We start from the raw sequence: 23943 nt of genomic DNA on the forward strand, positions 1-23943 counted from the left end.
AGTTGCACTGAGGTCCAGTAATACCAGGACCGATGTTTTGCCTGCATCAGTATTAAGACGTATGTCATTTATAACTTTAATCAGCGCTGTTTCAGTGCTATGATTGGCACGAAATCCTGACTGAAAATTATCAAAACGGCTGTTTGATATCAAGAAGGCAGTTAATTGATTGAAGACAATTTTTTCCAGGATTTTCCCGATGAGTGGTAGATTTGATATTGGCCTGTAATTATTTAACACTGAAGGATCCAGATTATTATTTTTTTTTTTCGTAATGATGCTAGTCACATTTGTACAGTATTTGTGCATACTAAAGTAATCACATTACGAATACAGATCGGACTTCTGCACTTCTGCTTACTAATGTCTTCACTTCCATTTTCACACTCCTGATTCTCAATTGAATGAGTCACGAATTCCATATTGCTTCACGTCATAGCACATATCAGAATAAACAGCAGAACTTACCCTTTCTAGATGATTCTAGGTGTGTCTCTGTCCGACAAAGCATTGCTGAGTAATCTTGTTTTGAAATCACAAGAAATAAAATGACATTTATTTCCATTTGGCAAAAATATGTGTTTTAGTGCCAAATGGAAATAAATGTCATTTTATTGGCTGTGATTTCAAAACAAGATTACTCAACAATGCTTTGTCAGACAGAGACATGACTTTGTTAAAAACATAATGGTTTTAAAGTGCCATTCCACCATTGGATGTATTCTTTGGCATAAAATACAATATATTTTGACAACATATATAAATGGTATCACTAGATAGAGAAATCTTTTAGCTTCAAAATAATATATATCAAACATAATTTTTTGACAACAAGTATATTAATTTTGCGACCAAAGTCACCTACCCTTTTAATTTCCGCACGTGATGTCATCGGCAGGTTCCCCTTCTTGTGTACCACGTGACGTGTGACGTGGCACATATTATCAGCAATGGCGGATAGAACGTGATAAAAATAATACCAATAAATCTAGCTAATACCAATAAATCTAGCTAACTGAAAGATTAACTCAAAATTTTTTGCAATTTTTTTGGCCCCCATATATGAGGAGAAATGACTCTCTCACTTTGGGGGTTTCCTGGTCTAAAAATAGACCGACACGTGGTACACAAGAAGGGGAACCTGCCGATGACATCACGTTTCACTACCGCGCGGAAATTAAAAGGGTAGGTGACTTTGGTCGCAAAATTAATATACTTGTCGTTGTCAAAAAATTATGTTTGATATATCATTTTGAAGCTAAAAGATTTCTCTGTCTAGTCATGTTGTCATAAAATATATTGTATTTTATGCCAAAGAATACATCCAATGGTGGAATGGCACGTTAACAAAGATAAGAGCTTCAAAGTAAAGGGAGTGAAAATACCCTGAAGATAGCCTGGGGTTCATGAGGTCAATATAGTAGCAACATTTTATCAAGTGGATTAGAGAACTGAACATTCTGTTAAAGAGAGTAAACTAGAATGTGACCTTGAGTCGGAACACCTATGATACTTTATTCTATCAAGTACCCCATGGTGGATGTTTTTGTTCCAGGAACACTTAAAAGTTGTTTTAATGTGTCGCTCAGCTGTCAGGGAGATGCCTCATTGGACAGAATGAATGAACGGGAAAAACTTCCTCTGTGCTTCTGAATTTGTCTTGCTCATGCCTCATTAAACACATTTTGCTTAATGTCAATGCCTCATTACTGCTCACTGGGCAAATTGCAGGTTTTCACTTGAATAATAGAATATTTCTAACCAATCCTTTGTTGTTACTTGACTGTGACTCAGAAATACTGCACAATCCTGTAACTCTCAATCTTTAGATGATGTCTGATTTTTGGAGAATTTCCTAAACTACAAGACCAGTAACATTGGGTAGTTTTTTTTGTTGTTGTTGTTGTTGCCTTTTTCAGTTATTTCACTAAAACATTATAAAGCTATTCAAATATTGCTGTTTGATGAAGAATGTTGGTGTGTCTTGGAGAAGGTTAGTCTGTTTTATGTTGAATATTGATAAGTGTTGGGTGAATGTTAATGTTGGATGTTTGTTAACAGTAAATATCAGTAGTTGGCTGAAGAATGTCAGTGTTTGTTGCAGAAATAGGATTGATGGTGAATACTGGTGTTTAAAAAGGAAATGCCAGTGTTTCATAATGAATATTAGCAGAGTCCTGTACTTAAGAGAATACAGCAAGCTGATTTTTGATGGTTTGACCATACATGTACCATCACAGGGAACCCGATCGTAAGCGCAAGGCAATGTATCTCATACACTTGATAATCTTACAATGAAATTTGTATCTTTATTTACATCAGATAGATGGGTTTTTCCAGTGCTTATTTTTAATTTGCTTTTTAAAAAATAACATGGGCAGAATAATGGTGTAGTGGTTAGCACTGTCGCTTCACAGCAAGAAGGTTCTGGGTTTAAGCCCAGCAAGGGCCTTTCTGTGCGGAGTTTGCATGTTCTCCCCGTGTCTGCGTGGGTTTCCTCTGGGTGCTCCGGTTTCCCCCACAGTCCAAAGACATGCAGGTTAGGTTAATTGGTGGCTCTAAATTGACCGTAGGTGTGAATGGTTGTTTGTCTCTGTGTCAGCCCTGTGATGACCTGGCAACTTGTCCAGGGTGTACCCCGCCTCCCACCCATAGTCAGCTGGGATAGGCTCCAGCTTGCCTGCGACCCTGTAGAACAGGATAAGCGGCTAGAGATAATGGATGGATGGAAAAAATAATGTAGGATTATTTACTAACACATTTTACGGAAAACAGTCACGACAGTTTCATATAAAACTAGTTAAAACAGTTTGATTAGTCCACTAGCTTATTGGACAGTTGACAGTTTCTGTCATGTAAATGCAATAGACAGATGTAAGGGCAGGAAGAGTTTTATTGAAAGCATGCGAGCAAACAGATCCAAAATGTAGACAAAGGCGGAGTCGAATAACAGGCAGTGGTTGAGTGAAGCACAGACGGGATATCAGAGGTAATACAATACTCACAGTCCAAAAACACAGAGTCAAAACCAGAAAAGCGATACAAAATACAAGGCTTGTAGCATCAGACGCAGAGTGTATACTTCACAAAGTCTGGGTGTTCCTGAGAATCCTTATGTGTGTGCTGTGATTGCGCTCTAATCAGGAACAGATGCATGGTAATTAGTCCTAATACTCCTGCTCTTGTTGTAGTCTGTGGCTGCATGCTCCTATTATGCTATTCAGGTTGATTTTGTGCCCTTGCAAATATATTGCTCATGTATTACTCATCGGAACTCAACAGGAGCTCCACTTTTAGGCACTGTGCTTTTAGGTGTAGTGGTTAGCACTGTTGCCTCATAGCAGGAAGATTCTGGGTTCAAGCCCAGTGGTCAACAGGGACCTTTCTGTGTGGAGTTTGCATGTTTGCAATCTGATCAACGTTCTTGTTCCATCATAATAGCAGTTCTTTTGAAACTGGGCTTAAGGTCAGTTGGGGTTGATTCAAGAGTAAACGGGTATTAATGTGTCATGGATGGGGTAGTAAGGCCGGATTTAAAACTCTGTAACATGGAGAAAAGAAATTAATGTTGCAGAACACAAACAAGAATTATGTAAATCTCTTTCTTTTCTCTCTCATATTTTCTTTATTTCTCCCTTTTATTTCCCTCCTGACTTTGTCTGTCTCATACACTCTCTGTCATCCTCTCTTCCATTCTATCCTATAGATAGTTTTCTTGCAGGGTAGGATTAACTCTTAAGGGAAAAGCAAACATAATGATCTAGACTTGGTTTGTGTTTCAGGAGAGGAAGAGCCGTGCATTTCTGCCGTATGTATGGGTACAGCACAAGAAACCCATCTATTCTTTCACAGTAAAGCTTTCTGAGCTTCTCGATAAGACAGTATTACTTCTACTTCTGGAAAACTAGGAAATAACTAGAGCTCAGCTCAACTTCTAGACCATAACCTGGATCAAACAGTAACACTCCTTATCTAATGCTTTTTCATTCAGAATTTATATTTATCCAGCCAATGTGAGTGAGAACTTTCTGGATTTCTACTGTACAATTGACTAGAATAAAGATTTAACTGGACTGGAATATCTCCTAGTAAGCAATGTTTAGGATGATAATGTGCATAAAATATCCTGTGATTAGGTTCATCACTGATTTATCCAACAAGCTCTGCTTCCATTTGCTCAATTAAATTACTTTTTAATCACTTTAGCTACTTTTTCATTCTCTGAGAATTATTTCATGAATATTTATGAACTGCCTAAAGGCCATACTTTGACTATAAAAGGAATGTCTCGATGTGTCATAGTTTATGTATATTGCTCATTTCATAAAATGAACCAAGTTCTATCAGTAAGAGATGGCCATAGACTGGACTGTGTGCATGGTTAAAGTACAGATGTGTTACAAAATCCTGAGTGCCGTCTGTCATCTTATGGCTATGAGGAAATGAAAGTTTTGATATTTTCACATCAAAATCATCATCATATATCAGTAACTATCAATATTTCTCTGAATAAATTTAAATATAAAATCTTTTAAAACGTTTACATAATTGGAAGTCAACCCAGATAAGTCTCTCTCTCTCTGTATCTGTCTGTATCTCGCTTTGTATTTATCATCCTCCCCACTTCTCTCTCTATCTCCCTCTCTGTTTTCCTCTCTCTCTATATTTTTCCTCTAGCTGTCTCTCTCTCTCTCTCTCGATGTGTCTGTCTGTATCTCTTTGTATCGCTCGTCATCTCTGCTTCTCTCTATCACTCCCTCCCTGTTTTCCTCTCACTGTCTATCTTTCTTTCTCTCTTTTTTCTCTAGCTATCTCTTCCCCATCTGTCTGTCTGTGTCTGTCTGTCTGTGTCTAGCTCTTTATCTCTCTCTGCCTATCTCTATCTCTATCATTGTCTCTTTTTGCCTTTCACTCTCTGTCTGTCTGTCTGTCTCCATTTCCCTTTCTCTGTCTTTCTATAGCTCCTTCTGTCTAACTGTCTCACTGTCTCTCTATTTCTGTCTGTCTGTCTGTCTGTCTGTTTCTCTCTATCTATTTATCTGTCTGTATCCCTTTGTATCACTCATCATCCCTGCTTCTCTCTCTATTGCTCCGTCCCTGTTTTTTCTCTGTCTATCTTTTTCTCTTTTTTCTCTAGCTATCTCTTCCCCATCTGTCTGTCTGTCTGTGTCTTGCTCTTTATCTCTCTCTGCCTATATCTCTATCATTTTATCTCTCTTTGCCTTTCACTCTCTGTCTCTCTGTCTGTCTGTCTGTCGTCCCCCCCCCCCCCCCCCGTGCAACTCTGTAAATGACTTTGACCTTTGCTGGCAGAACGGGCAGGAGCACAAGTGAGAAGGAGTGAGTGAGTGGAGGAGAGAGGGGGAATGATAAGATAGAGGGATTGGAGGGAGGGGGAGAAGGAGACAATGAGAGTAAATAGGAGATGCTATAATGAAGTGTAAGCAGTAGGTGGCTGTCAACACTAATAGATATAAAAAGAGACGGTCTTCAGTGTACTGCGAAATATTCATTAGTGTTGAGTGATTTATACAAAGCTTTCAGGAGAATATTAAGAAGCTTGGGGAAGTCAAATGTAGGTTTAGATCCCTAATGCACAAGACATGTATGAGAAGGGCATGGAAACACTCCCGGAGACAACAAGAGAGAAACGGAGAGAGAGAATAATGGGGGAAGAAAGAGGAGAGACGGTTAGAAGGAGATAAATTCAGAGAGAAATTAAAAGATGAGGAGGGAGAGAGAGAGAGAGAGAGAGAGAGAGAGAGAGAGAGGAAAAGAAATTAAGAGTGAAAGGAAGAGATATAGAAAAGAAAGAAAGAAATAAAGAGATGTAGAAAAGGAGAGACAGAAATAGGGAGAAAATGTAAAGAGACAGTGCGAGGGAGAGAAAATGACAGACAGAAAGAAGAATATAAAATTAAGGGAATAGAAAGAGGGGTGAAAAAAGAGGTAATTGATGGAAATGAAGAGAGAGAGAGAGAGAGAGCGCAAGAGAGAGGAAGATGGAAAGAACTTAAGAGATTAACAAATGGAGAGAGAGAGGTAAAATTATAGAGATATAGAAAGAGAGACAGAAATGCTAAGAGAGAAAGGATGAGACAGAAACAGAGAGAGAAACTAAAAGAAGGAATGAAATAGTAATAATGACAAAAATAGGGAGTGGAATTGAGAGAAAGACAGAAAGGTAGAAGATGAATAAATACACCATCACTGTCCAAAATGGTCAAAAATTTTAGGATATAAACGTCTCCTGATATTCTTCGTTATCCAAGAAGAATGGGGGAAATGTTGACATGATCCAAACATCATCCAAATTGGACACATACTTTTGCACTGGATTCTAGATCCATCTATAAAGGTAACTTCACCTGGATTTGTCTTTCTCTCTGTGACTCAGGAGCGAGGGAAGATCGGTGTCATCTTCAACGTGGGAACAGACGATATCACAATCGAGGAGAATGGAGTGGTGGTGAGCGATGGCAAATATCACGTGGTGCGCTTTACTAGAAGTGGCGGCAACGCTACGCTGCAGGTGGACAACCAGCCTGTCATCGAACGTTTCCCATCAGGTAGGGAGCACACACACTTTTATACAATTGGGTTAGGCAATGTAACACAAAATTGGTTTTATGAACAGACAGTGGAGAAATTCAAACTTATTTGAAGGCAAGACGCAAGAGGTTGAAGCTACTGGACGGATTTTTTGGAGAAATGTTTATTTCACTGGTTTTGTCCACTCATATTTAATATGAAACTTTGAATAAGGTTTTAAGCTCTGCCCACTTGACACAATTTCATACATCGCTGCAAAGCTTGTCTTCTCATACATATAAAACAGTTATTCCACGAAATCAAGTCGTACATGAGCTGATAGCCGACGAGGCGTGGAGTGCCGAGTCGGCTATAAGCCATGTACAGTGAGACTGAGTGGAATAATTGTTTTATTATATCCACATTTACTGGATTTTGAGAAACGGAGCATTTTTATTTTTATTTTTTGCAAATTCGATAAATAAAAACTTTATATCAAACATCTGACAAAATAATTTCTGCTTAGAATGTAAACAATAAAAAAGATACATTCTTAGCATCAAACACTTTTGTTCCATAGTTTGTTGCTTTTTTTTGTATTTTGGGGGGTTTTGTTTGCGAGTAGAGTTTTTATTTTGTCCTCGGTTGGTTCAGCAAAACGCTCCACCATTTTGTTTTTCTATACTCACAGTTTATGAGCTGATAGCCTAGTAGTAGCATATATATATATATATATATATATATATATATATATATATATATATATATATATATATATAATAAGCCATAAACCATATAAACGACACATACTCAAGAGGAAATACATTGTAAAGTTTTTCACCTCAAAATGCATTTTTTTCCAATATTCAGTTTTAAATGATCTCCACTTGTAAAATTTTACATCTTCATTCCTATCCATATTTATTGGTATATTATCAACAAATTTCTCAAAATGTTATCATTGGATTTACTCCGATGTAAGATTTCACACAGAAAAAAAAAGGCATAAAAACTTTTTTTTTTAATAACAGCACATCCTAACCCTATTTCTTGGTTAAATTATTTTAAAAAATGGTTTTCTGAAAAAACTCATGGGTATAAGTATTTATTTGAGTGTGTCTTGACAGTGAAATGAACATTCTGGTTCAATCCTCTTCGAAAGACTCGTTTTGTTTTTTGGTTTTTTTAATTAAGTGTGCATATTTATTTAAATTAACCACCATGTGCATGAAAAAATTTAAGAAGAATCTGGTCTGATTGGTTGTGAAATCCATTTTTTTTTAATAATAACCTGTTCACCTCCAGTGTCTCGTCTTAAAATTATAGAAAGAGAGAGAAGAAAAGATTTACATGCATTCACAATTCTCATGACAAGAAAGGTTTGAAATGACAAAATTGGTTAAGATTGCATCATTCTACTGATGTTACAGCTTTTTTTCCTTGATAATCAGTGATCATATTTTTGCTATAATGGGATGATGTGATTAAATCCATCTTTTCCCTTCCATACAGCATGATATTTGTGAGTTCTGAGTTTTCCGATGACTCGTCGAACTAGATAAGAATCTAAAAGAGGCAGTGATGGGATACATGCGTCACGGAGGAAGTACATTAGCAGCTACCACACTGCGGAGTGTTAGACAGTGGGTGGGAATTGGAAATGACTAACATTGCACACAGAAAGTATTAATAAACAAATAAATACTGTTGAACGCAGCCTCAGGGGAGACTTTATACACGTGTGTGTGTGTGTTTGTGAGTGTGTGAGTCAAGCTGTGACGGTATAAATCATTCACATAAGCACCTGCAAGCAACAATATGCGCTCACCTAAACACACACACACACACACACACACACACACACACACACACACACACACACACACACACACACACACTCCGTCATGCCGTACATGACTCCACACTACACTAAAGCACTGCACACCCTCCTTTTTTTTCTTTTTTTCTTTTCTTCTCTCTCACTCTCTTTGGTTCTGTCTCTGTCTGAGACAGTGGCTTCACTGTACTGCAGAAAAGGAAGATGGTTTCTGTCTTGTTTTTCCACTTTCACACCAGGTTTTAATTGGAAATCGTTTGAACTGTAATGGGAAAATAATGTTATGGTGCTGTTGATTGTAATTAAAATGAGTTTTCCATTTTACCACACCAAAACTCTGAAGAAAATTGGAGTGTGTTTGCTGCAAAGGTGTTTGTTTGTTTGTTTGTTTGTTTGTTTGTTTGTTTGTTTGTTTGTTTGTTTGTTTTAAACTTCACAAATGATATTACCTGGATAAGAAGGAGTATAAGGAAGCTTAATAAGAGAAGCCTGTCTTGTATGTGTGGGTGGGCATATGTGTACATTTTCAGCCCTTTGTAAGAGCCAAAATGATGTCTTCATAATTATAGGATACTGCAGAGATGCCAATATTTACAGTTTAGACATAGCTGTAGATTTTGAGGCCTTTCTTAAGGTAATACGGGAAACTATCCTGATTAAAAAATAATAATAATAATAATGAAAGACAGATTTACTCTGAATAGAGGTTGTTTTCACTTCACGCAGACTTTGCTACTGTATGTAAATTCGTAAATCCTGGTTTTGTGAGCCAACAGAAAACTATGATCTCTGGTTTGTAAATATTCAGGGTAGCATGTTTATCATTTATGCTATTAGGATAGTGACACCAACATTCGCAAGGATTTTCATGGTAAAATTCTGTCTTTTTCCTCTCTGCCTGCTAAGGTTTTGTTGATAATTGTCTTCATAATGACAGTTTTTTGACAACTTTTAAACCAAAAATATTTCCATCTGGTTACTGAGCTTAAGGTTAGAGTTGCTAGAGTTAGAGGACTGTGCAAAAGTCTTAGGCACATGTAAAGGAATGCTGTAGACCAAAAATGACTTAAAAAATAATGAAATGAAATGTTTCAACATTTAAAAACTCCTATTAATGTTATGAGTAAGCCATAATAAATGAAACAAAGTCGATATTTGGTGTGAGACAACCCTTTGCTTTAAAAAAAAATAGTAGTCTCAGATACAGTGAGTGCAGTTTTATGCGGAAATGAGTTATAGGTTTTACTGAGCATCTTATAGAACCAGCCACAGTTCTTCTGGACACTTTGACTGTCACACTCGCTTCTTCATTTTGCAGCAAAACTCAGCAGCCTTCATTATGTTTTCTTTTTTAATCTGAAAAGTGCTCTCTTATGTAATATACTCCTCAGATACCAGCATTTTTTTTTCCGTAACATTTAATTTTGTGCTGGAAAACAAATGTTTGGACTCTAAAATGTTTTTGTACTGACTCAATAATGTCGAAGTCATAAAATAGAAATCTGTAACAAAGTTTGTATGAAAAACATAGGGTGCCTAAGACTTTTGCACAGTACTGTCGTTATATTAATTAGTATGTCAATGGAAGGTGAATGGATGTATGTGTATACATAAACATAAGTGTATTTGTAGAGTGATATCCATTTTCAGTCCTAAAAAAAGTTGACTTTACATTGGAGTTAAGTATTGTATTCACCTGGTTTGTAATAAGTTTCCACATTAACTTCTAATAGCTTGGAGTTCGTGACTTGTAATGATTTGTATTATAACAGATCCCATGTAAATATATTATTTCACCAAATGTTTCTGGACACCTGACCATCACACTCATATATGTTTGTTGAACATCTCATTCCAGATTTATTCCTCTTTGCTGTTATTATAACCGCCACTCTTCTGGGAAGGCTTTCCACGAGAGTTTAGGACATACCCATGGGGATTTGTGTTCATTCAGCTACAAAAGCTTTCGTGAGCTCGGGTACTGATGTTGGATGAAGAGGTTTAGGGTGCAGTCAGCATTCCAGTTCATCACAAAGGTGTTCTGTGGGGTTTAGATCAGGGTTCTATGTATGACACTTGATTTCTTCCACTCCACTTTGGCACATCATGTCTTCATGGAGCTCACTTTGTGCACCGGATTTCATTGTCATGTTGGAATAGGTTTGGGTTTCTTAGAAGGGAAATAGTCATGCTACAGGATATAAAGACATTATTATGCTGGTGTATTCGGACCATTGTAGGTTAAAGGAGAGCTGAAGTCATTTTTAAACTTGCTTTATTTCTTGATTAGCATGTTATTCAATTACGTTTTCGGTTTTAGTAACCTTATATCATGACTCGTATTGGCAACTAATTGCAATTAAATATTACACTTATCGGCCTATTCGGTTTTTAGCCATGTTGAGTATAGCTCGTTTGGTCCACGGCAGGCGTCACTTATCTGCACGATCTTCACAAGACTTGTGTGAGACTTCGAAACATGAAGTGTCAGCCAGTTTGTCAATGCCGCCATTTTGAAAACTGTTTTCCAAACGAAATATTGCACAAAAATGAGTTTAAATGATGATTACTGCCTACTTTTTTCAAACTTTCCTGATTGCTATCAAAACAAACAAAACTTCCAACTTGATTACATCAGCATTCAAGAGGGCGAGCGCGTCTTTTGACAACGTTGGCAGATGTTGGTCACTTTGATTTCCACTGTACATTTTACTTCCGTCCTATGAAGTCTCGCACAGGTCTCAACGAATCTTGTTTACAGCCACTGCTTTGACATATGGACTGATGTATTACATAGCATATTTCAAACACTCATATCTTGCTATAGCAGTGACAAAATAGCTATCAAAAATGCATTTCTATATTTAATAAAATGAGATAAATAGAATTTTGATAATAAAAAATTTGCCTTCAGTTCAGCTTTAAATATATATGAAGCTGGGGGAGGGGCTAATATTCCGAGAAAAAAATCTCAGAGTAAAAAAAAAAATCACAAATTTATGACAAAAAAAAACCTTGGAAAAAGTGGTGGTGGGGGTTGGTTAGTTTTTGTTTTGTTTTTTAATGAAGGAACCAGATCAATTCAATTTGCAAGTTTGGATCAATGTTATCACACCACTGACGCCATGGTTTTGCTGAGAGTTATGGGAAATGCAGTCTTTCCTCATGAATTGCACAATAAAAAAAGAATAAAATGCTAAGAGATTTTCAACTACATTTCCCAGAACGCACTGCAGCCAGGAACCCGGGAAGCAGAAGTGTTTTTTTTCTTCGAATATTACCCACTCCCCTAGCTGTTTTTGTTTTTTGTTTTGTTTTGTTTTGTTTTGGCCCAATGGCCATAATACACCATCATACATTCTGTTTATCCAGTTGTGTCCTTTAAACTTTGTGACAACAGTTTGGAGAAGAACCATGTATACAGTTGTGGTCAGAAGTTTATATACAGTGACATGAATGTCATTTTGGATATGAATGTCATGGCAATATTTGGGCTTTCAGTAATTTCTTTGAACTGTTCTTTTTCTGTGGCAGAATGATTGTACAGCATACAGCTTTAATTAAAAAATAACACTAGAATTTGGTGCACAAGTTTTAATTTTCTTTGGGTTTTCTGAAATCAACACAGGGTCAAAATTATACATACAGGGTCAAAAATTTACATACGCCCACTTAGATTATTAATTCAGAGGTGCTGAAACTTCCAAAATGTCTCTTATCTTGCCAAGGCTAAGGTCTTTTAACTTCCTCTTAGTGATCATGATTGACTACAGCTGGTAGCTTCTCTGTGCCTTCATAAAAAGGGTTTGTTTACAGCACTCACTGGATTGACCAGCACACAGTAAAATGGGAAAGTCCAAGGAGCTCAGTGCAGATCTGAGAAAGAGGATCACAGATGTACACAACTCTGGAATGTCTCTTGGAGCCATTTCTAAACAACTGCAAATTCCAAGATCAGTTCAAACAATTGTATCCAAGTTATTATGAGGTGTAGTCACTTTGCCAAGCCACTTTGCTTCAAGAAAACCCAAACTGTCACCCTCAGCTGAAAGGAAATTGGTTTGTATAGCCACGAACAACCTGGGAACCACCATGGCACAGCCCTGCCATGAACTGGAAGCTGATGGATCACTGTCTACAATTCAGATCACCATGGACTAAGAGGCTGCTATCCAAGAAATAACCCCCTGCTCCAAAATTGACACCTTTAAGCTTAACTAAAGTTTGAAGCTGACCACACAGACAAAGAAGAAATAGCTGCATGGTCACATGAGACAAAGATTGAGTTGTTTGGCCACAATGACCACCATGTACAGAGGGACACTGTACCAGCTGGTGGTGGTGGTAGGATCATCATGCTCTGGGGCTGTTTTGCTGCCAGTGGAACTGGTTCATTGCACAAAGTCGATGGAATAATGAAGAAGGAGGACTACCTCACAATTCTTCAGCATAAACCATCAGAACCTTGAACATGACTTGGGAGGTACAACAGGACAATGAACCTAAACACGCATCAGAGCTGGTTGTGGAGGTTAAAGCAGGCTAACATTAAGCTTAAAACAAATCCTGACTTCAACCCTATTCAAAATATATGGACTGTGCTTTTAAGTCGAGTCCATGCCAAGAAAAAAAAAATTAACTGAACTCTACCAGTTCTACCATGAAGAGTCATGAAATATCCAACCAGAATTCTGCCAGAAACGTGTTCATGGTAAACAAAAATGTTTGATCAAGGTGAATCTTGCAAAGAGACATTTTACCCAAATATTAGGTGTGCTGTATGTATATTTTTGACCCTGTATGTATAATTTTGACACTCTGTTAATTTCAGAAAAGCCAAAGAAAATTAAAACTTGTGCACCAAATTCTAGTGTTTTTTTATGAAAGATGTATGCTGGGGCGGCACAGTGGTGTAGTGGTTAGCGCTGTCACCTCACAGCAAGAAGGTCCTGGGTTTGAGCCCCGTGGCCGGCGAGGGCCTTTCTGTGTGGAGTTTGCATGTTCTCCCCATGTCCGCGTGGGTTTCCTCCGGGTGCTCCGGTTTCCCCCACAGTCCAAAGACATGCAGGTTAGGTTAACTGGTGACTCTAAATTGACCGTAGGTGTGAATGTGAGTGTGAATGGTTGTCTGTGTCTATGTGTCAGCCCTGTGATGACCTGGCGACTTGTCCAGGGTGTACCCCGCCTTTCGCCCGTAGTCAGCTGGGATAGGCTCCAGCTTGCCTGCGACCCTGTAGAAGGATAAAGCGGCTAGAGATAATGAGATGAGATGTATGCTGTACATTCTGCCACAGAAAAGAACAATTCAGAGAAATTACTGAAAGCTTAAATATTGCCATGACATTCATGTCACTGTATGTAAACTTCTGACCACACTTGTATGTGTGATGCTTCACAGACCTTTGGCAACTTAAGGCCCGGTCACACAGCACTCCGCGTCTATATCACGTACAAAAAGATACAAAAATCAGGTGGACGTGGTCGTAAGTGGTAATTTTTGGTCAATTTTGGCTTTGCCGTGCTTTGTACGGGGTATGGCCGTCGGCAGCTGTAGCACTGCCAAATCACGGGTAACCGCGGCTCAGCGTCGTTGGAAGAGCGGCTTGCTGCGCATATAAAAGCGGTAGGATATGTTGAGCCTGTATCAGTTGGTTCTGTTGGTGCTGGAGCATTAAGATGAGGACATCACAGCGTTGAGGGTTCATGTTCACCCCTTGACATCTAGACTGCAAGTGCCGAGGTCTCAGAAAATTACGGTATTTACATGCCGCAAATCAGAAGTGATGCAGAAGTGATTAGACAGTGATCAATCGAATTTAGAACTTGTTTGAGACGTCGTTTAACGGGCTTAGACAGTGCTATGTACGCGGAAAAATCCATTTCTCAGTGATAAGCCGCTAAACACACGCTATATCCCGTGATACCAACGCGTAACACCCGTCCGATGACCGTGCTCTGCCCGTGATAGACCGCCAAACTTTCGCGTCTTACCACGTCTCCCCAAGTTTTAATAACGGCCGGGACACTGATTATCACGTGTTTTTCACCTGTGTTGCACGTCTTTACCACGTGTGCCGGCCGTGGTTGTCCGCGGTCTAAAGTTTTGAGCAGTCCAAAACTTTTTGCCGCGTCCGACGCCGTTCCGATTTTCCCCTGCGTCCTGTCACGTCTGTATATCGACTGTAACACGTCTTAACTTCGACATCAACACGAACAATATCGTCTGCTTCACGGGAGAGCACTTTTTGACGGGTTTTGGCCGTGATAAAGCCGTAAAGCGCTGTGTGACCGGGCCTATAGTGCAGCTTAATGCAATTGCAGTGTAATTGTAGTCAGTTGTCAAACAACCAGACATTAGTGAGTTCCATGTGGTTACCTTATATTTATTTTAAAATTTTTGAAGCAACTACAAAGTTTTTGTTTTTGTTGTTTGTTTTTTGTTTAAGTTATCCATGAATGTATAGAATATACAGTACTTTAAACAAAGGACTGTGTAGATCAGGGGGATTTTGGCTACAGTTTATCAAGCTACCGGTATGTAAAAGTCCTTGAATACAAAGGCTTTCATAACTTAGGCTGAAGTGACTCAAATCCGATCTTTTCGCCCATATGTGACCTGTATCCGATCTTTTATTGACAAACGTCACTATTCTGCGCTGAAGTAGGCGGCGGGTCTCTCAAAAAAAGTTACAACAACATGGCGCATAATCACGGGCGCAGATAGAGGGTGGGACTCGTCCCACCCAGATTTAAATTCACCTCGTTCGGTCCCCCCCACTTATAGGGAGGAAAAAACGTCTATGCTGTCTTTCTTTGCATAAGGCAAACCTCACGGAAAAATCAAAAGACTAATTACCATTCGGTTTATTGAGGTGCATGGCAGTGTATACATAGTTGCAACAACTCACATAAAACAAAACAAAGACTGATATTCGGTTGGTTGAGCTGCGCAGACTGCACAGGTTGCGAGCTCGAGCTTGGTTGCTATGGTTACTAACAACAAGTTTGACAGGCATATCGGGGTTGGGGTTGGTTTGCTGGCAGCTTTGTCCCCCCCAGTTAAAAAAACGTATCTGCGCCCCTGCGCATGACATCAATGCGAGGGACGCTTCGGGCTGTGAAGGTTCTGAATCTTCTCAATGGAAGGACGCAGAGGTTAGGGAGCTGATTTCCATTTGGGGGGATGCAGCTATTCAAGCTAGATTGGATGGGTCATACTGCAACTGGGCGGTTTTACTTCCGTAAACACTGGCCATGCTCACTGTGTGTGACGTCATCGTATCCTGCAATGCGCATCCGGAACACTTTTAGGTCGCTTTTCGTTCATACTGAGGATCACATACAAGTCGCATATATTTGTTAATGTGAACGACCTCACAAAAAAATCGGATTTCACAAAAAAAATCGGAATTGAGCATTAAGCCTTGCAGTGTGAACGTAGCGCATTAGACCGTATCAGCGGATCATCAGATTAACGTTTTTAAAACGATTAGTGTGCACACAGCAACGCCAATACACGGATACGCTCGGCTCCGCAGGCATCCTGCGCTCCAAATCACTCCGCCCTGAACAGCGAGTGCCCTCTGGAGGGTGCGCACTCCGGCCTTGCGCAGCTCACAGAGCGCGCGAGTGAAGTGCACAAGCTGTGATTCGGGACTGAGCCGCTGTGTGTGTGATCCCAGCGCAGATCACTTACCACTTGCAAGTGGAAGGATGGCAAGCCTAAAGACAATCATAACTACACAATGGGCAGTATTTGCATCAGTATTTGCAGTATTTTCATACTTTTATACTCTTTAATGAAAGGTGATACAAGGCGGAAGTCCGCGCCGTTTTTCAGCAGTCACGTCACATGACCAACGCCAGCGAATCAGGAAGGTGGATGTCAGTGACATTGTCCAATGAGACGCCAGCTAGAGCTCAGCACAGCGTATCCGCGTATTCTCAATGTTTACACAGCACCGGACCAGACACGATCTAGATTGAATACGTGGACCCTGGCGGATTCCCGTTTCCCGGCGTTTCCAGGCGGTTTAATGTAAACGGACAGTGCATCCGCGAAGAAAACGAGACAGATACGGTCTAATGTAAACTTGGCCTTAGTTATGAATTTATAGCTATAATTAAGGTGGTTTGAAGTGGTTATGCTTTGTTTCCGTTTCTGACTAGTGATATTGACTCTAAACAGAAGATACAGCCAAAGAGATGCAGGGAGAATCCATTCATAGCTTTTTGTCTGTTTGTCTTTCGACATTGTTCCTTTCATTGATTTTAAACAAGCCATGTTGTTGGTTCTATGAAATATCAATGAAAATCTGTGGGAACTTGAGTTAACAGCGCTACTCCTATAGCTAGTTTCTGGTCTGACGAGCTGACGTCTGCAAAATAATTTACATAAATGCGATTTTCCAGTGTGATTGAAAAAGATGATCTGTTAAAGAAGCTGCAGAGGTTCTTGTTGAGAAAACTAGTCACTGAACTATGTACAGTTTGTTTGTCATGGTGCCAGCACTGCTACAGTAGTTTTCATGCACTCTGATCATACTGGAGTGCATTTTAATCTGAGTTGTCTTGATGTACAGTAGATTAGACTCGAGTGTGTGTGTGTGTGTGTGTGTGTGTGTGTGTGTTTATATTTAAGGGGGGGGGGAGAAAGAAAGTGACATTGACAGGACAGGGCTTCCTTATCACAGCCTGTCCACACTCATTCTCTCATTTTGTGTCTTGAAAAGGTCAATCCCTCCATCATCCATCATCGCTGAGCAGCCAAGCTACACATCTCCACAGTAACAGTGCAAGTGTAATGGCAGGCACTGGCTGCTCAGGCTTTGTGATGTTAAACATGGCATTAGGAGAGAATTAGGAATGAGGAGAACCTCAAGGCTGAATTTACAGCTCTTTTTATAGTACACCGTCACCTCTGGATCTCCTGAGAGCTTTGATGTTTTTGTTGTTCTGCATTTTGGCATCAGTGAGAGTGCATTTGCATTCATGCATGTGTGTTTGTGTGTGTTAGGGTGTTCAAGGGTGTGGATGTCTTAGGTTTGACTCCAGTTGGAGCTCATTGATGAAATGAGTTGAGATGCGTGTATGAATTTAAAAAAATAATAATAAGGAGATGGTTCAAAAATTAAACAGTATAACATACTGTACATACACCAATCAGCCATAACATTAAAACCACTGACAGGTGAAGTGAGTAACACTGATTATCTCATTACAGTGGCACCTGTTAAGGGGTGGGATATATTAGGTAGCAAGAGAACAGTCAGTTCTTGAAGTTGATGTGTTCGAAGCAGGAAAAATGGGTAAGCGTAAGGATCTGAGCAACTTTGACAAGGGCCAAATTGTGATGGCTAGATGACTGGGTCTGAGCATCTCCACAATGGCACATCTTGTGGGGTGTTCCTGGTATGCAGTGGTTAGTACAGGGGTTCCCAAACTTTTCCATGCCAAGGCCCCCCAAACAGCATTAGCTTCTGGCCGGGGACCCCCTTTGCAAACCCACAGACAATGCTACAAAATATGTAAAGAAACATCAACTTTTAGAATGTTTTCTCTTACTTTTATTCAATAGTCAATAATTGTTACATTTGTTTAGCATAAGAATATTATTAACTAACATGTTTTCAACACAAATATTTTCACACTGAACAATAAACTGTATAACCTCCTGTAGTACCTGATTCAACTTGTTATCCATCCTTTTTGCAACCAGTGCCTCGCGATGGAGCATGCAGTGTGTGGCCACTACATGCGGGACCTTCTGCTTAATGAGCGCGGTCACTCCACTGATCTTCCCGGTCATTGCCGTGGCTCCGTCCGAACACACCCCCACACAACGGGTCCAGTCCAATCCGTTAGACTCTATGTAATCGTCCAAAACTTGAAAAATGTCTTTCCCAGTAGTTCTTCTTTCAAGTGCTTTACAAAATAGTATTTCCTCCACAAATCTTTCCTGTGAAATAAATCTGATGTACACAAGCAGTTGGGCCTCATTGGATAAATCTGTGCTCTCATCCAGCGAAGTGCGAAGTATTCGCTGGCTCTCACCTGCTCCAACAGCTGAGCAGATACGTCTTGAGCCATGTCACCAATCCGTCGGCTCACGGTGTTATCAGAGAGTGGGACAGCATTGATTTTTTTGGCAGCATCCTCACCAAGCAATTCTCGGACAATGTCTTTGGTGGCTGGTAAAATCAAATCTTCTCCAATTGAGTGAGGTTTTTTAGCACGAGCAATGTGGTATGAGGCTAAAAATGATGCCTTCAGGGCCCGCTCGGGGACAGTAGCTTGCTGGGTGAATGCAGCAGATTGCCTGACCAAATGCTCTTCTTTGCGTCTGAAGAAATCTACTGTTTTTTCGGCATCTGTCGGATGTTTTTGTACCAAGTGACGCTGAAGTTTCGAAGGTTTTAAGCACTCATTTGACAGGGTCTCCAGACAGAGGACGCATTTCAGGCAATCATGGCCATTTTTCTGTATGGCTGTAAAGCCATACTTAATGTATGCTGCCTCATATTTTCGGATTTTAGTTGGCCAGGACTTCTTAGTTTTTTTCGCAGCAGTGTCCTCCACAGCAGGGCTGTTGGTTTGTTCCTTCGGTCTCTTCTTCAAAAACCTGTCCATTTTGCGCTAGCAATACGCTAGCTTGAGGAGCAAAGCAGCTTGATAAATGGCGCAAACCGCAACATCACAGGCAATTGGAGAGATGAGCATGGCAAACAACGTTTCGATATGATGTATTATTATTAATAATTATATTTTATAATAATGATTAAAAAACTAATTACAATATATTTAATAATAATTATTTAAACAAAGTATATATTTTTTCGCAATTTTTTTGTTATCGTCCCTCCAACTTTCTGAGGCCCCCCTGGCAGCCCCCCAGGGGGCCGCAGCCCCCACTTTGAAAACTACTGGGTAAGTACCTACCAAAAGTGGACCAAGGAAGGACAACCAGTGAACCGACGACAGGGTCATGGGTGTCGAAGGCTCATTGATTCGCATGGGGCATGAAGGCTAGCCCATATGGTCCAATCCCACAGAAGCGCTACTGTAGCACAAACTACTGAAAAAGTTAATGCTGGCTAAAACAGAAAAGTGTCAGCATTAACTTTTACTCAGATTCGCTCAGATTCTTATGTTTGCCCATTTTTCCCTGCTTCCAATGCATCAACTTCAAGAACTGGCTGTTCTCTTGCTGCCTAATATATCCCACCCCTTGACAGGTGCCAGTGTAATGAAATAATCAATGTTATTCACTTCACCTGTCAGTAGTTTCAATGTTATGGCTGGTCAGTGTATGTGCTTGCTTAGAAAAAAGGAGTTTTCATGTTTGTTTGTGGGTAACAGTTCTATCTTTTCAAGTATGTTCTTTTTTTTCCTGGAAGGTTGGCTGACTCTTTGCTGTCATGTTTGACATAGAAGCATTGAATTCTTCCAAAGGGACAAGCCAAAAACCTTTAGGCTGCTAGACAAAAACTTATTTTTAAGTGTTCTGTCAACTCCAGATGACTCTTCAAAACAACAGGGAAAAATGAGATCCTTAATGATTCGAATTCTCTCAAACATTTATAAAAAAAAAACTTTACACTCCAGGATATGTCATGCTCCGCCCCGGATTTCCACTCCGGAGATTTATTATCTCCCAGTTCAGCGCTAATCCGGATCCGGGATGGGACTTTCATCTTGTCGGCATTCACTTCCTGGGTTGCTCTACTGTGTATAAAAAGGCCATTCTCAGAAGGGGACCTTGCCAGAACGTCTCATTGGTTTTTCACGTTGTCTCTGCGCCATTATTGCTTCTTGGATTTTTTTGCTCTCTGTTTTACCTATTCTTGGCATGGTTTTTTGCTCTATGTTTTTGTCTTTTTCCATGTTTGTTGTGCTACGTTTTTGTCTAGTTTTTTGTCTGGACTATTTTTTATGCTAGCGTTTTTGTCCTTGCCTGCCTCATTTTTTTTGTCCCTAGTTTTTTTCTGGATTATTTTTGTTTGTTTGTTTTTTACTCCTATTAAATATTTTTTTTATTATTGGATTTACTGGTCTGTGTTCTGCTCTTGGATCCTACTCACCACATCTCACCACCCATAACAGGATATCTCTGTTCGAAACCTGCTTGGGTCTTCCAGCAAGTTAAGGCTTGAAAACATAGAAAATAAAGGTCTTTAGAATGGGAATGATTATACACTGACCCAGTTAGAGAGGTAGAAATCACCCCAGGAACGGAGCAGATGGAGTACATCCACATTTAACACTGATGGAGTGCAAAGTGCCTCCTTATGGTTAGATTCAGAAATGTAAATATCTGTAGATTTTTTTTTTTTACATAAATCAATAGTGTTTTGTCATTCAGTAAATTATTTAGCATCAAGGTTTAGAGTTTGGAGAATGAAAAGTTTGTTGGTGAAAAGAGGATATTGGTGAATACTGGTGTTGAATATCCAATCAGAAAAGACAAAACACTTGCCAGACATCAGGGCTTTGAGTGAGCTTGCTGAATTGCTTTGTTTGTCCAATGCATCCTCTTGGGTCTTTCTTCTCTCATGGAGTGCTTGTCTTTCTGTCTGAAGCTAAGCTAAAATGGTTTGCTGTTTAGGTCACCTTAATAAACTGAGGCAGATGGTTACCTAGGGACATGCACAAACTTATTGCTTCTCTCTTTGCCTTTCTTTGTGTATTTGTCTCATTCTCTCTTTGTCTCACTTTGCATCCTTTTTTTCCGCCCTGTAGTCTCATCTCATTAAAAATGCCAAAGACTTGACTGTCCTTTATGAACAGTTTCCAGTAAACAGATTAATCTGATTTTGTACACAGATGTGCATAAAAAGATGAAAGTTTTTTTTTTTAATGCACATTTTGAAAACCAAATTTGTTAAAGGGTTTTTGGTCGGTTAACACTTCTAGCTTTTTTTTTTTTTTAAACAGTGTCTTGCAAAAGTATTCATCCCCCTTGGTGTTTGTCCTGTTTTGTCGCATTACAAGCTGGAATTAAAATAGATTTTTGGAGGGTTAGCACCATTTGATTTACACAACATGCCTACAACATTAAAGGTGAAAATTGTTGTTTTATTGTGACACAAACAATAATTAAGATGAAAAAAATGAAATCTGGAGTGTGCATAGGTATTCACCCCCTTTCGTATGAAACCCCTAAATAAGAGCTGCTCCAACCAATTCACTTCATAAGTCACATAATGAGTTGATTAAGATCCACCTGTGTGCAATCAAAGTGTCACATGATCTGTCACATGATGTCTGTATAAATCTACCTGTTCTGGAAGGACCCTGATTCTGCAACACTACTAAGCAAGCAACATGAAAACCAAGGAGCCTCCAAACAGGTCAGAGACAAAGTTGTGGAGAAGTATAGATCAGGGTTGGGTTATAAAAAATATCCCAAACTTTGAATATCCCACGGAGCACCATTAAATCCATTATAGAAGAATGGAAAGAATATGGCACCACTACAAACCTGACAAGAGAAGGCCGCCTACCAAAACTCACAGACCGGGCAAGGAGGGCATTAATCAGAGATGCAATAAAGGCACCAAAGATAGCACTGAAGGAGCTGTAAAGATCCACAGTGGACATGGGAGTATCTGACCATAGGACCACTTTAAGCTGTACACTCCACAGAATGGGGCTTTATAGAAGAGTGGCCAGAAAAAAAGACATTGCTAAGAAAAAAAAATGTTTGGAGTTTGCCCAATAGCATGTGGCAGACTCCCCAAACACATGGAAGAAGATTCTCTGGTCAAATGAGACTAAAATTGATCTTTTTGGCCATCATGGGAAATGCCATGGGTTTGTACCACACATCACCCTGAGAATACCATTCCTACAGTGAAGCATGGTGGTGGAAGCATCATGCTGTGGGGATGTTTTTCATCTGCAGGGACAGGAAAGCTGGTCAGGACTGAAGGAAAGATGGATGGCACTAAATACAGGGCAATTCTGGAGGAAAACCTGTTTGAGTCAGCCAGAGGTTTGAGACTGGGACGAAGGTTCACATTCCAGCAGGACAATGACCCTAAACATCCTGCTAAAGCTACACTGGAGTGGGTTAAAGGGAAACATTTAAATGTCTTGGAATAGTCTAGTCAAAGCCCAGACCTCAATCCAATTGAGAATCTGTGGCATAACTTGAAGATTGCTGTACACCAACACAACCCATCTAACTTGAAGGAGTTGGAGCAGTTTTGCCTTGAGGAATGGGCAAAAATCCCAGTGGCTAGATGTGCTAAGCTAATAGAAACATACCCCAAGAGCCTTGCAGCTGTAATTGCAGCAAAAGGTGGCTCTATAAAGTATTGACTTTGGGGGGGGGGTGAATACCTATGCACACCCCAGATTTCTGTTTTTTCATCTTAATTATTGTTTGTGTCACAATAAAACAACAATTTTCACCTTTAAAGTTGTAGGCATGGTGTGTAAATCAAATGGTGCTAACCCTCCAAAAATTCATTTTAATTCCAGCTTGTAATGCAACAAAACAGGACAAACACCAAGGGGGATGAATACTTTCACAAGACACTGTATGTCAAGAACCACTCAACTAAGTAAAGAGAAATGATATCCATCATTACTTTAAGACATGAAGTGACTTTTAATTAATAAAAATGAAGAAAACGCATTGAATTAGGTGTGTCCAAATTTTTGACTGGTATTGTATAAATATACACTCACTGAGGACTTTATGAGGAACACCTGTACACCTATTCATTCATGCAATTATCATCCAATTATCAGCCAATCATGTGGCAGCAGAGCAATAAACAAAATAATGCAGATCTAGGCCAGTAGCTTTGAGCAATGTTCACATCAACCATCAGAATAGGGAAAAATGTGATCTCAGTGATTTTCACCATGGTATGATTGTTGGTTCCAGATGGGCTGGTTTGAGTATTTCTGTAACTGCTGATCTCCTGGGATTTTCATGTACAGTCATCTCTAGAGTTTGCTCAGAATGCTGCAATACAGAGAAAACATCCAGTGAGCAACAGTTCTGCAGATAGAAATGTCTTGTTGATGGGCAAAATCAACAGAGAATGGCCAGACTGGTTCAAGCTGACAGAAAGGCTAGAGTAACTCAGACAACCACTCTGTACAATTGTGGTGAACAGAAAAACATTACAAAAAGTTCAACACATCAAACCTTGAGGTGGATGGGCTACAGCAGCTGAAGACCATGTCAGGTTCCATTTCTGTCAGCCAAGATCAGAAAGCGGCGGCTGCAGTGGGCATAGGCTCACCAAAACTGGACAGTTGAAGACTGAAAAACCATAGCCTGGTCTGATGAATTTCAATTTCTGTTTTGGCACACAGATGGTAGAAACAGAATTTTGCACCAACAGCATGAATCCATGAACCCAGCCTGCCTTGTGTCAACAGTCCAGGCTGATGGAGGTAGTGCAGTGATGTGGGGAAAGTTTTCTTGGTATAGTTTGGGCCTGTTAATACCAGTCAATCATTGCTTGAATGCCACAACCTAATGCCACAACTTTGAATCCGATTGAACACCTTTGGGATGTGGTAGAACTGGAGATTCACAGCATGAAAGTGACCCT

The 23943-nt window shown here is 39.7% G+C and overlaps 1 protein-coding gene across 3 annotated transcripts in view; it reads left to right on the forward strand.

The window, feature by feature from the left end:
- The window catches only part of nrxn2b (neurexin 2b), a 1271620-nt gene that overhangs the window by 1167584 nt on the left and 80093 nt on the right, over positions 1 to 23943 (forward strand). For all 3 annotated transcript variants that reach the window (XM_060917059.1, XM_060917060.1, XM_060917061.1), the window contains one exon: positions 6398 to 6569. In XM_060917059.1, coding sequence (XP_060773042.1) covers positions 6398 to 6569 — 172 coding nt within the window. The remainder of the gene's footprint in view (positions 1 to 6397; positions 6570 to 23943) is intronic.

This window comes from Neoarius graeffei, chromosome 3 (assembly GCF_027579695.1).
Source record: "Neoarius graeffei isolate fNeoGra1 chromosome 3, fNeoGra1.pri, whole genome shotgun sequence".
NCBI lineage: Eukaryota > Metazoa > Chordata > Actinopteri > Siluriformes > Ariidae > Neoarius > Neoarius graeffei.